Here is a 15,512-nt window from a genome sequence, read left to right on the forward strand (position 1 = left end):
GACAACCCAAACAAAAGAAAACTTCGACTAGTGTTCGATGCTGCGGCCACGGTGAAAGGATCATGTCTTAATGATTATTTATTCACCGGCCCCGATTTGTTGTCATCGCTATTTGGTATAATGCTGCGCTTTAGGGAAAATAAAATAGCAGTAACAGGTGACATCAAAGACATGTTTTGCGCATCAAAATTCGTAAAGAAGACCAGCAAGCCTTTCGGTTCCTTTGGAGAAACAGTTCTCAAGAAGATATCAAGACGTACGTGATGACATCACTTATTTTTGGAGCGAACTGTTCGCCCTTTATAGCGCAGTTCATCAAGAATAAAAATGCTGAGCGGTATGTCTCAACCTTACCAGATGCTGTCAACGCGATACGTAATTCGCACTATATGGATGACTATATTGATAGCCTACCCGATGACGTCACAGCAATAGAAATGGTAAAAAATATAAGTAAAATACATCGGTCAGGCGGGTTTGAGATTTGCAATTGGACGAGCAACAGCGTTGCCGTCTTGAACGCAGTACCCGAGGCGACCTTAGGTACTGCTGCTGTAAAATTCAAGATTGATCAGCGGTACGAAGGTGAGCGTACTCTTTTGATGTGTCTTTAAAGCGTATACCGGAAAATATTATTCATGGTAAGGAGCGCTCTACAAAGCAGTTGATGCTAAGGGTAATAATGTCAATTTTTGATGTCTTGGGTTTCTTATCTCCGTTTACCATACAGGGAAGAATTATGCTGCAAGATACGTGGCGCCTTAATATCGGATGGGATAACTATATTTCAGATGATATTTACTACAAATGGTGCAAATGGATTGATTTACTTACGTCCGTTAGTGAGTTACGTATACCAAGATATTATCAGGTGCGGCAGAAGACAGCGCAAGCGAGCGAGACAAATGGACAAGAATGTGTAAACCGGCCGGCTGGGAACTCGGCACCTCGCGATGCCTCCGCATCTCCCAGACTCGGTGTGCCGTCGCCCCGTGCTACGAGTGGCTACATGAACTACCCAACAAAGTCTACAAATACTACGTCGTCGAGTATCGGCTACGAAAACTTACAATTGCATGTGTTTTGCGATGCTTCAAGTAAAGCAATGTGTGCGGTCGCATATTGGCGCTGGAATAACAACGGTATTATATACGTTTCATTTATAGCGAGCAAATGTCGTGTCTTACCTGTTAAACCTATAACTGTCCCGAAGGCTGAACTTGAAGCAGCTCGTCTAGCAGCAAAATTGGCAGATAACATACTTAAAGAACATAGATTAACGCCGACTGCAAGATATTTTTGGTGTGATTCAACTACAGTTATTCACTGGATTCGGAACAATACGCGCAAGTATAAAACGTTTGAAGCTAATCGCTTAGGCGAGATAGACGACTTGACGCGTATACATGAATGGAAGTATGTTCCTACAAAACTAAATGTCGCTGACTTAGGCACACGGGAGTTTTATGACTACTCTGTCTTCAAGGGCGAGTGGTTTTCAGGGCCAACCTTTTTATTGGACGACATGTCTATGTGGCCTCAAGATGTGCTGAACGAAGACGTGGTTGAAGGTTATCAGGAGCTAGTAGCAGTCACACACACGGAACCATCGGTGATCTTACCTGTGCCTGATCCACTACGTTTTTCTTCCTGGCTGCGCCTAAAGAGGTCTGCAGCTATGGTACTAAGATTCATTGATAAATGTAAAGGTTCACGCGGCGAGTTAGACTGTAGTTTGATGGAACGAGCGGAGCGCTTGCTGCTGAAGAGTGCTCAAGAATAATTCTACAATGAGATAACCGCACTGACACAGGGTAAACCTATACCTAAAAAAAGTAAATTACTCACCTTGTCACCTTTCTTGGACGAACACAATATTCTGCGAGTAGGCGGGTGCATTAACGCCGCTGTCGATGTAGACCTGGAAATGAAAAATCCTGTAATTTTAGACGGCCGACATCCAGTAGCTAAATTGATAGTCCGGCATTTCCATGTAAAGGCAGCTCACGCGAATCAAGAAACTGTAGTGAACGAACTGAAACAAAAGTATTGGCTATTGAAACTCAGGCCTACAGTGAAAAATGTCGTGTCCCGATGTATGCTGTGCAGGATACGTAAATGTAAACCGCAGGTACCTAGAATGGGAGACTTACCTTTTGCTCGAATGGCTCATCACAATCGACCATTCACGTTTTGTGGATTGGACATGTTTGGTCCTATGGAAGCTGCAGAAGGAAGGCGTCGAGTGAAAAGATACGGAGTTTTATTCACATGCATGACTGTTCGCGCCATACATATCGAGATAGTCAATTTTCTTACTACAGATTCTTTAATTATGGCCTTACGACGAATGGCGTCGAGACGCGGTTGGCCGCGCCTACTATATTCGGACAACGGCACGAATTTAAGAGGCGCTGATAAGGAGCTGCAGAAATCTGTGCGGGAACTGGATACTGAACTGTTGAAAAATGAAGGTATAAACAATGGTATGGATTGGACTTTCATCCCCCCGGCGAGTCCCCATTGGGGTGGGGCATGGGAGAGATTAATACGTAGTGTAAAAACATCTCTCAAAGTTATTTTAAACGAACGAGCACCAAGAGACGAAGTCCTAAACACGCTTATGGCAGAAGTAGAAAACATAGTAAATAGCCGCCCGTTGATGCACGTTTCAGTAGAAGCGGGAAATGTTGAGTCGCTTACACCAAATCATTTTCTTCTCGGTACGTCGTCAAACCTACCAATCATCGGTGTTTTTGATGATTCGGACCTTTGCTTGACGAAACAATGGCGTAAAGCTCAGAGGTTAGCTGATATGTATTGGCGGAGGTTGATAAAAGAGATCTTACCAGATCTCTTACCGAGGAGTAAATGGCACGAGGAGCAGAAGCCGCTGCAAATTGGTGATCTTGTCTTAATTGTAGATCCCGATTCACCACGAAACATGTGGCCAAAGGGTCTCATAACTCAGATATTTCCGGGCAGAGATGGTCGTATCCGGCTAGTGGAAGTAAAGACCAAGACAGGGTTTTGGCGGCGCTCCGCGGCACGCGTCGCTCGTATCGCTTTAGATGAAGAGTGCTGTGTCAGCACTGGGGTGGGGAGTGTTAGCGACGCGCTCAAATAAAATATATTTTGTCTATGTTCGTAATGTCTAGTATTGTCTGTGATCGCTTAACGGTCAAATGAAGGACTCGTACGTGTACCGGCCTACCGGACGCAACGCGCTGTGCAATTTTGTTCATTGTGATTCTCGATAAATATACGCCTTTTCTTTGTTTCCTCGATTTTATTGCTGAACCACCTCAATAAACAACACTCCCCTTTGCACGATTGTTGGTGTACATATATGTACTATATTGTATTATACTATAATTGAATATATTGTTATGTTTACGTAAAGATGAAAAAACAAATGAAAACCTAGTTCAGTAAGTTTTCACTAAAAAAAAGTACAGTGGCTTGAAAAAGTGCTTGGAAGGTATCGCGAAAAAAAGTATACTTGTTAACGTAATACCCACGTTTCCGCATCATTTAATTATTTATTTATTTGTTCGTAATAATTGGATTCATGGATACACTCAAGGTATTTGTGTAGCTGACCATGCGCATGCTTATATGGTAGGCCGTGACTTGGCGGTGCTCCTGGCATTGCTGAGGTCCATGAGCGACGGTAACCACTTACTAGCAGGTGGGCCGTATGTTCATCTGCCAGAAAAGAGAATAAAAAAAATGGTTATAGGTAATTCGTAAGACAACAGTAACTTTCTAGTGTATTTTTAGTAATATTACATAGGCTGTCTTCGAAGTGTCTTCCCATCTATCACAAAAATAAATTTTACATTTTCTTCTTTGGATGAAGCAATTTCATAATGTCAAGGATTATATTAAATTATTTTAACTACAATTTGTCTTTCCTTTCACAATAAGTACACATGACAATAGTCCTTGCGTAGTTTTCCATGAAAACATTACCTTTGATATATTCTTCTAAGCTACCTGTTATAAAAGCATTGAAATCCGGCCACACTCCGCTGTGATATTCACAACGTTAACTCAATGAAAAGTTTATCAAACAAATCATGTCCGTTGAAGAATACAATGAAAATATAATCGGCCAAATCTCTTGAGCTCTTCTCAAGTACCTAGTTTTGTTATACATTAGTTAGTTCGTTTTTTAATATATAGATATAGATCGGATGATTATATCAAAACACAAAACAACGTTATAATCAGATAGGGATTCGCAAAGGTCTTGTATTATCTAGACAGCCACAAACTAGGTAATATTGATAACTATTTTGATTGACTGATTGAACTGAACTATTTTGATTTGATTGATTTGACTATTATTAATATTTTAATACTAGCACACCGCAACATACCTACTGTATCTTTTTCAGAATATATCTAAAAAAACTGATATCTTGACGAGATCGCTTTTAACGATTATACTACCTATTTACCTGCGTATTGACTCTTTCTCTCTCTCACTCTTTCTCTATCTCACTCTCTCTCATTCTCTCTCATTCTCTCTCACTATCTCTCACACTCTCTCACTCTCTCTCTGGTAATAGGTTATATTGTGAACTCGCACTGATTGAGACTTTGACTTTGCCTGGTTAAATCTATAATATCTAACAGCCACTTAACTGCATGTGTGGTGGGAGTTGAAGAACTACAATCAACTTATTGTTCTGAATCAATACAGATGCAAATTCACTACTGGAGAGTTAAATGATTGTGACTCACTACAAATAAATAGGATGGGATTGTTATCTACGATCATTGGGCGTAGCGATTCGTAGCGGTGTGCGTAGCGTATTCGTAGAGCGTGGGTTCAGTTATTAAAATAATTATCGGTTTTATTCGTTACAGATTTTAGGTACACGCGTCTCTGGCTTCTGCTTTTTTTTCGTAGCTCTCCTCGCTTCACCACTTCCTCGTTTATCTTTACTATGATAAATTTTTACCTGAGTGACACTGATCTTTCTTCTAATTGTATCAGTTTTGATGTATAGTGTAAGCCTATTCGCGTGGGTATTTGATAGGTGGTGTAGTCGTATTGCAACACCGTGAACTCTTCTGTCCTTAGGCCCAGAGCCAAAGGCCTATAGGCCTTTCCAGCTTTACCAGGACTGGAGGGTTGATACAGACTCAGCTAGGAGGAGTTGCTAACAGCTGACCAAGCGCCTCCAAGCGAGACCTAATACCGGATCGAAACTGCGATACACTGAGAAGATCCGGCGATAGGTTTGGTAGGCTCTGGTGTATAACGGTGGATGGCAACATTTATTTAAAGTTCAAGTGCTTAAACAAACATCTTTCGTTATAACATTATATGTATTTATTTCATGATGTTGTACAAGAAACTAGTTAGAAAATTGAAACACCACAAAGGGGTCTTCACACTGCCGGAGGCTTAAAGCCGTTACATTCAAACTTCGCGCTTTGTGCAAACTGTACATGAAATTACCGCTCTGTCGCTTTCAGCTTTTGAATAAAGGAAAATGAATTTAATATTTTCACTCACAAATATCAATTTTCCTCGCCCTTTAAGTTGCTTGTTTGTCCTTTTGGATCTGAAGTTAAGGACTTTGTTTTGTGATAGTCTTGTCTCTGAGTTCAAAGCATATGTGAAATGTTGTCAAAGTTATCTTTGTTCGTTCTTCAATATTTCAACAGACGTGACGAGGCAATTAAAGTGAAATGGAATATTACGGAAAATAAGGTAATTCTTTATATTGTTATGGCCTTACTGATATATTTAAATACATATAATTATCTAAACAAACGTATTATATTGTAGCATTGAACATAGGTCACACAATATATACATATTATAGGTATATTTGAGCTTTTCAGATTCGAACATTTTATATGATCATCATTTGTAATCTAATATTAAGTGATTACAGAATTATCTTTCCGATTATTATCAGCGATGAAACGGCATTTTTTTATTGCTTAGGTAGGTGGACGAGCTCACGGCCCACCTGATGGTAAGTGGTTACCGGAGCCCATAGACATCTACAACATAAATGCCGCCACCCAGCCACCCATCTTGAGACATGAGTTGTAAGGTGACACTTCTAACAGTACAACGGCTGCCCCGCCCTTCAAACCGAAACGCATTACTGCTTCACGGCAGAAATAGGCAGGGTGGTGGTACCTACCCGTGCGGACTCACAAGAGGTCCTACCACCAGTAATTACGCAAATTATAATTTTGCAGGTTTGATTTTTGTTACACGATGTTATTCCTCCACCGTGAAGGTCAATCGTGAACATATATGTTTAGTACGTATTTCATTGGAAAAATTCGTACCTGCCGGCGGGATTCGAACGCAGATGCACCGCTACATAGGAACGCACCGGACGTCTTATCCTTTAAGCCACGATGACTGGCTTTCGAGGACTTAATGTTAATAAATATAATAAATGATATTATTATTATATTTGAGCTGTTCAGATTCGAACATTTTATATGATCATCATTTGTCATCTAACATTAAGTGATTACAGAATTATCTTTTATTCCGATTATTTTCAGCGATGAAAAGGCATTTCGAGGACTCAAGCTACGACTATTTGAAAGTGCTGAAGATCTTACTTGTTTTTATTATGTTTTTATTGTTATTGCACCCAAGACGGGGCTAGTACCAATTTCTCGTGTCTGTGTATCTCTGCCATTTTGGTAACAATAATTGCGTAATCACTTCAAGGTTACATCGGACACAATACAACGAGGACTAACGTTTGTTATCCGCAGCGAAGACACGATGCCAATCTGGAAAAGTGCCAACGCATTTCGTTATTGGAAAACCAAGTGCCTATCTGTGGCTATCTGTTTTAGGTAACGGAAATTATTAAATTTGGTAACAAAATCTATTGCTAATAGAACTCTGATTGCGTTTCTCCTGCTAGTGATTAATTAGCGTATATGATGGCTGCGAGATATGATTTCCGGTTAATAACTTTACTGTAGATATTTAGTGCTCAGAGCCTGGACGATGTTATCTCATCAAACCTTCCGTTCATAGTATATTATTTTTTTTTTATCACGATTTAAAATAACTGCTATTATACAGCATTTAAATAGAAAAGAAAGAAGAGATCCTTGATTCGGAACGTTCAGGATGAGTTCGTTGTCCGAACTCCATAAAAGTGAAACTACAAAAACTTTTAATTCAATTTAGGTAAGCGTTAATGAACTCTAGTTTTTCTTTAAATTAGGTAAAGTCGTACAAAATCTCCTTTCATATACACAAAGATCGAATGTTATATACCAGTCAACCATACAAACCTAATCTACAAAACTATGGGCTTGTTTGTGTTCCATAAGTTCGTGTGTCATTTACCCCAATTTAGTCGAAAGCTTGTATGACTATTAGCACTCGAAGGGAGGTATGCTTAGCGCTAATTACAAGGAAATATGCCCGGACTTGACTAATTAAAATCGGGCTTTTTTATTTATGAATAAATATATAATTGGGAACAAATCACGCACGGTCATCCGTACCCGTTTAGGATTCCTTGGTTTATGGATACCAGAAACTGACATACATACATATATACGTTTTAAACATAAACATATATCGATAATAAACACCCAAATAAAAAAAACAAACTTGTTCATCACACGAACGCTTGCTCGATATGGGAATCGAAGCCACGAGTCAGTCATATTTATATTTTACTGGCTCAGTCCCGCGATGCTACCCGTGGTTATTATGGTACCGCGCGTGACGCTGCGGGGCAAAGCTAGTCTAAAAAATGTAGCCTAAGCTACTCCTTATATCATCAGCTACCTATCAGTGAAAGTCCCGTTAAAATTGGTCCAGCCGTACCAGAGATTAGCCGGAACAAACAGACAGACAGACATACTAATACATTTTTACTAATGCATTTAGTAAAAAGTGGTTATTTTATTATTACAAACAGACACTCCAATTTTACTTATTTGTATAGATTACTTATGAAGTAGTTACTGAAACCCATAGATATCGTGACCGGACACCACAATCCAACTTGACATAGAAGTTGAAGTCTATACAGCATTTTTAATAGCTATCCCAGCATTGAAACCGGAACACATAACCGCTTCGTGGTCAAATTAGGCAGGTTAGACATGCGAGCCTGCAATGCAGTTTGGTAGTTCCAAAAGGCCAGTTTATTCTATAATAGTCAAAGAACTTTACTATCCATTGACCGGTGAATTCTTTAGTCCCCTTTTATAACACTTGCGGGTAGATATGGAGCGTTGCTATTCTAATATATAATATAACCATTTCAGCAGGACTCGCTTGTGCTCAAAGCAAATGCAATCGATAACAATAATTAATACTCTCTCTCTCTCCCTCTACTCCTCTCTCTCTCTCTCTCTACTTCTCTCTCTCTTTCTCTACTTCTCTCTCTCTCCCTCTCTCTCTACTTCTCTCTCTCTTTCTCTACTTCTCTCTCTCTCTCTCGTATACTTTCCGGTTCTGTGTTACAAAACAAAAATAATATCTACGGCACGCGAAAGAGAATACTAACTATATTATAATATAAATTTGAATAACAGCCGAGTCACCGGTGACTTAGTTTCAATGCTCAGGCTCTCCTCTAATCGGACCCTAAGCACACAATGCCACAATACACCGAATGAATGGCATTGTGAAGGGTTTAATTCAGCCGACACCTAGATCCGGTCTCGGCACAATAGAAATGGGATTTTCCAGTTAATGGGAACGTACGCTGCGCTCGTTAAGTTAGGCCCGGAATTTTATCATTTGCTTTTCTGAACTCTTTAGCGTTTGTTATACGTTAATTAATAAATATCAAATTCGTTTATTTGTTGACGAACATTTTGACGTGACAACGTCTTATAATTCGATGGAGCCGGCTGCACGCAAGAAAAAACATGACTCATGCGGCGTTACCTCGCTCTGAGGCGTTCCATTTAAGGCTTGAAGTGCAAGCGAGAGCGCGCAATGAGCGACAAAGAGGCACAATCAGCCTCCGCGTTCGGCAGCGTTCGACATCTGTCTCTCTCCTACTTGAATGAGCGATGCATCTGCGTGGACAGCTGCTATACAATAATACATTTACAAGTTTTCGTCAAGTATGAAGTTCAGTGAAAAGTGAATGTGGTGTCAATTGTCCATACAAAATAACTATCAAACAAATAAAATTAAAATTTTCTTTTGAAAAATGAAATCATTCCATCAATATTTTCTTATGACGTTGTCACGTTCAACTATCGTCAGTAAACCGACTTTACAGACAACCGATTTTTTGGAATTGGGATTTGGGATGGTATGGACATGTGATGAGACGAAATGAAAATGAGGATGGTAAGAGAAGAGGTTGTTAGCTATGAATGTGGAAGGATATGGATGGATTGCGTGAAATACGATATGTGTAGGAGGGGAGTGAGCGAGGAAATGGTATATGATAGAAGAGTATGGAAGGAGAAAACATATTGCGCCGACCCCAGGTGACTGGGAGAAGGACAGGATAATGATGAATGATGATGATGTTGACGAACATAATCAGTCATTTAAATTATACGAATTTACTCGATAAATAAATAATTAGAAGAAAATCCTATTTTAAATTACTTTTCTATTGCCCGTTTTCGAACGAGATAACCAGTCTTGATAATCAACTCTCCAATTGTGAGGACTGATCAAATGAGAACAACAGTAGGCGGTGGTAAAATCTGCCCCCTCAATGGCACCACGACCACTATGTCAAGAATTCTATAGACTGGTGATGTCATGGTGATGATGAAGTTTCAACAACCAACCAACATTCGAAATATGGGTCCACCCAAGGGTGAAAAGGGTCATTAGATCGCCTACCCGCAAATGCAAAAAAAAATATTTCAACCAATATTTCAGTTCTAACACTTCCGCAAACGTACAAATTGAATGAAGGAAAGCTTTCAGCACGCAAAACTTCAAACAAAAGCCATCAATCAATGTTTAAAACAATCTACTGTAGGCGTTTCGCTTCAAAAAACTTTTGTTTAAAAAATAACATCCGTTAGATAGATAGATAGATAGTTGTTTTTTTTGTTTGTTGTCGACATGTCGTGAAGCGGAAATTTACACACAAAAGCCCATATGTGATGTTTCATGGCTTTAGTCGTTTTCCAAGTATTTCTCAATCAAATCAGCGCTTAGTTTTATGCTTTACATGTTGATGAAACTTGAATGTGCTTTGTGGATTTGTAAGTACTAGGAATCGTCGATGTTAACCACTATTAATAAATTGACAATAGGCAGCCCGCGTATTGGCGTCAACCTATCTATTCCTTCAGCGAAACTGACAGGCGTTTCGGGAAGAAGTGGTGGTTTTGGAATGAAGTTTCTTATGGGAGGGACAATGGGGACAATGCGGAGGGGTACCCTAACCGGGAAAAAACGTCCGTAACGTAAGTTTTCTATTAGTAATGCACACAGTGTACAACTTAACTTTGTAATAACGTACATGTAACATATTTTTTTTATCATTCATTGACCACGATCTCAGAGCGTTCGTTTGCGCAATACACTAACTCTTATGCAAACAACCGTGAATGAAGTGTACCTCAATAAGTTCGCACCTTACCGAGTGACCGTGGGTTGTTGCGAAACCTCCAGTTTTATTTTCTTTATACCTCGAATAGAACTTAAAATTAATATTTTTATAATAAGGAACTTCGTTCCTATCCGGTCCGACACCACACATCTTTTTTTTTTAAAGTAGGATATGGCGTTCACTTTTTATTGCACCCCTTATGTTACCGAAGGAATTAATAGAAATAGTGTTCTAGGAATTCAACCATAATCAGTGACATCTCAGGAATTAGATTTACTTGATTTATGATATCGTTGGTTGTTATAAAAATTTTGAAAAAAAAAAGATCAGCCTTATTCCAAGATTTTGCTATAAGATAACACTAGTTTTCGTTAATAGATAGCAACAAAAAAAGTTTGAAACACTAAAATAGCATTACTTTCTGTATTTAAACACTTACTTAATCTTCTTAATAAAGAAGTATGTAAGTATTACACTTCCATGAAACAAACTGTTTATATTTAAAAAATATTTTGTACGATTCCGTACAACTTTTTTTTTTATTGCTTAGATGGGATGACGATCTCACAGCCCACCTAGTGTTAAGTGGTCGCTGGAACCCATAGACATCTACAACGTAAATACGCCACACACCTTGAGAGAGTTCTAAGGTCTCAGTATAGCTACAACGGCTACCCCATCCTTCAAACCGAAACACATTACTGCTTCACGGCAGAAATATGTAAGGCGGTGGAACCTACCTGCGCGGACTCACAAGAGGTCCTACCACCAGTAAAATCATGTTAAAAAACCTTTAATCAGACCAACAAAGGATAAATTATTTATATTGAATATTTATAATAAATATCTGATCTACTCAAAACTTTAAGTTGGATCCAAATATGTTTCCTATTATTTGTAATATTCCTTAACAAAAACCATTATTATTCCTTTGTTCTATTCAGTGAGTGATGGAGGCGGTCGCTTTTTCAAACTTGTTTGTTGTTTTCGGTTCGGAGATTTAAACTTGCTTGATGTGAATACAAATTGTTAACTCTGAATTGTTGAAACTTTGTCCGCTCGGCAAAAATATAGTTAAATTTTTGCCTGAATTTAAATGTATTGTTATGTATGTAATAACATCGGAAATTCAGATACGAAATATGGCGTCTTTCTTGCTTTTCTTTTTTTTGTTGCTTAGATATAATGTATATAATTTTTTTGGAACAAAGTTCCTTATGAGACGACGCGGACGAACCTAACCGGGAAAAAACGTCCGTAACGTAAGATTTTTATTAGTAATGCACACAGTGTACGACTTAACTTTGTGATAACGTACAGAAAATAACATATTTTTTTATTATTCATTGACCACGATCTCTTGCGTTCGTTTGCGCAATACACTAACTATTATGCAAACAACCGTGAATGAAGTGTACCACGATAAGTTCGCACGTTACCGAATGACCGCGGGTTGTTGCGAAACCTCCAGTTTTATTTTCTTTATACCACGAATAGAACTTGAAATTAATATTTTTATAATAATGAACTTCGTTCCTATCCGGTGTCCCACGACACCACACATCTTTTTTTATTATCCTTGTACCTGATGGTGAGTGTTTACCGTCGCCCGTGGACTTGCCAATGCCATGGACAGAGCCCATCCGGCGTCAATTGGCTACCCGATCTTATAGATATCAACAACGTAAATGACGTCACCTAGTTTAGATACGAGTTCTAAGTCTCAGTTCTATAGTACAAGGGCTGCGCCGCTTCAAACAGGAACGTATTACTGCTTCGCGGCAGGAATAGGGGTACTGGTGGCGCCCATCCATGCGGGCTCACATGACGCGCTACCGGTCATATGATTTGAAACCAAAAAACAGCTGGATGAATGAATAAATTTGCTGCCGTCAAATTTTGTAGCAAAAAAAGACAAATCGGTCTCTGTTTTATGCATTCAAAATTCAAATTAACTTCGATAATAATTTCGGACTAGCCGTGATCTAAACGATAGATTCTGACAATTCCGATATGGCATTAAAATACCGCAGACAGATATAATTTTTTCTAAGAAAATACATATCTAACAAGTCTTCTTGAAAGAAAATACAATCGTACAGTAAAAATGTAACGTGCTAATTTAATAAATTTTCTTATTTCTTTATCACAGTCTTTATTGTCGTGAGCCCACGCAGTGCTAAATACAGATAAGCTGCTTATTTTCAGCGCGAAACAGTTCACGTGTTTTCGATTGAAAGGTGAACATTTGTTATATTACACAAAAAAATTACATTGACCTTTCGGGGTTCATTCCTATGGAAGAAAGTAAAAAAAAACATTACGCAAAAAACAGTTCGCAACGTATTTTGTTTTTTTATTTTTATTGTTTAGATGGGTGGACGAGCTCACATCCCACGTGGTGTTAAGTGGTTACTGGAGCCCATAGACATCCACAACGTAAATGCGCCACCCACCTTGAGATACAAGTTCTAAGGTCTCAAGTATAGTTACAAGACTGCCCCACCCTTCAAACCGAAACGCATTACTGCTTCACGGCAGAAATAGGCAGGGTGGTGGTACCCACCCGCGCGGACTCACAACAGGTCCTACCACCAGTAATAAAAATTTGTTTAATCAAACCTAAAACTCAATCAATTTCAACAACACTCAATCAACAAATCAATCAATTTCAAATCTAATATGAAGTTATACGTGTTAGGGTAGTAGAAATGTTAAGAATTTAAATAACATTTAGAGACTAGTTATAAATTGTTCATACGCGTTAAAATTATTTGCCAAATCTTTAGGTATATGTATATTTATTCTGTGCGTGTGTTTGTCACTGAATTCCTCCCAAACGGCTGAACTGATATGAATGATTTTTTTGTATACATTTTGGTGGCACCATCCAGGTTTAGATTCACAAATCAGCAAGGCAGATAGCGCTGCAGTCGGGGTATAAGTTATTTATCTTTCTTAGAAATAATTTATATGGCAAAACAACGTTTGTCAACGTTTGTCAGCTAGTATAAGCATAAAATCATTACAATTTTAATACGCTTTTATTAGCTTTAGACGAATGTTTGTTTATAACGAAATCTTTGAACATGATTTTGACCCCCTTCAAAACGTCGGATTAACCTTGAAATTTGGTATACATATAAAGGACTGATGACAATTCAATATTAAAAAAAATGAAAAAAATGTTGAAAAGTTTTAAATTCAACTAAAAAATGAAAAATGAATAATAGTTTAAAAAAAAACTAACAAATTACGCTTTTATAGAAAATCCAACTAAAAAATACAAAATAACTTTTAATAAATTTGAATTTAAAAAAAGTGTAAGAAAAAATGATTTTATTGTAAAAATGTTATTTATTACATGTGAAATTTATATTTCGCAGGAGTTTCATGCTGCTATGTAGCCTGTAACCAATATTTGGTGGGTACACAAACATATTTAGTCTACTGCGCAGAAAGTGTAGGTAAACATTTCGTACCCAGGACGAACGAAAACAGAAGCTGCAACGAAATATTGTTCCAACGCAAACAAACGCGGATGTCATTTGATGGTTAACTGCATATATATAGTGCTGTTTTGGATGGGCTTACTTTTGTTGAACACGTAATGGAATACACCGATAATCTAAAGTCATCGTGGCCTAAGGCGAGCACCAATTTTTCTAATGAAATACGTACTCAACAAATGTTCACGATTGACTTCCACGGTGAAGGAATAACATCGTGTAATAAAAATCAAACCCACAAAATTATAATTTGCGTAATTACTGGTCGTAGGACCTCTTGTGAGTCCGCACGGATAGGTACCACCGCCTTGCCAGTTTCTGTCATGAAGCAATAATAAAAAAACATGTCTTAATATTCTGATGTCACTGCACTCTGGGAATACCACCGTCCCGCCTATTTCCGCCGTGAAGCAGTAATGCGTTTCGGTTCGAAGGGTGGGGTAGCCGTTGTAACTATACTGGGACCTTAGAACTTATATCTCAAGGTAGGTGGCGCATTTACGTTGTAGATGTCTATGGGCTCCAGTAACCACTTAACACCAGGTGGGCTATGAGCTCGTCCACCCATCTAAGCAATAAAAAAATAATAGCAGAAAGTTAGAAAGCACGTTAGCCCGCTGATAGCCCAGTAGCGATAAGAAGCTGCTACTTGTCGCTGCCGCGCTAACACTGGATAAAAGTTCAAAGACAAATAAAAACGAACTCAAGATCAGATTCAGAAACTCGTCCTAGAAAATACATTCAAAATTGAAATCCGTTCCGACATTATACATTCGCAACGAAAACCAAACAAACTGTGGGTAATCTAATTCCATTTACCCTTATAATCCATGAAACAACATACAATCTAATATCTCTATTATTATGAAGCCATTTTCAAATTCACACGAACACCTGAAGGGTTTCTAATAATTACACCGTTTTCAACAAAACGTGAGATAATTCCTCTGTATATAGTGAAGCGCTTTCAAACTTACACACAAACGAGCACTGTGTGACTCTGTGTTGAAATCTTCTTCCACATGCCGTGATGTTGGCGGTAGTTGGAAAACTACGCTATAAAATATAGCCCGATTCATTTAGAATGCATACCGTGTTCCACGTCGGAGTTCTGCGTTCCAAAGCGTTTTCCCTTTGCAGCATTAATTATTGAGGTAAACTAAAATTTCGTTTAAATGCCTTTAGGATTCATTAGTTCGTTGTTAGTAATTGAGGGTGAACTAGCTTTTCATTGGGCGTTACATACAAATATATCATTATATTTAGTAGTTATAGTTAGTAAAGTTTCTAAAGCAACTTTGATAATCCGATTTTGTAATCAAAATTTCGATGGATATCATTTCTCAAAATGTCAACCTATGATGCACTTCAGTTATATTTCTATTGTTGATCGAAGTATTTACGAGAAATCCTCGTTTTGTTTCCTCATTCTGTT

General features: G+C 38.3%; 1 protein-coding gene across 1 annotated transcript; it reads left to right on the plus strand.

Annotated features, from left to right (window-relative positions):
* Positions 1–2,350: 2,350 nt before the first annotated feature.
* Positions 2,351–3,127, plus strand: LOC149499610 (uncharacterized). The gene has a single exon (XM_089739820.1). The coding sequence runs from the start codon at positions 2,351–2,353 to the stop codon at positions 3,125–3,127; it is 777 nt and encodes a 258-aa protein (XP_089595946.1).
* Positions 3,128–15,512: the final 12,385 nt, after the last annotated feature.

Source organism: Bombyx mandarina, chromosome A1 (assembly GCF_030267445.1).
Source record: "Bombyx mandarina strain Sakado chromosome A1, ASM3026744v2".
Lineage (NCBI taxonomy): Eukaryota > Metazoa > Arthropoda > Insecta > Lepidoptera > Bombycidae > Bombyx > Bombyx mandarina.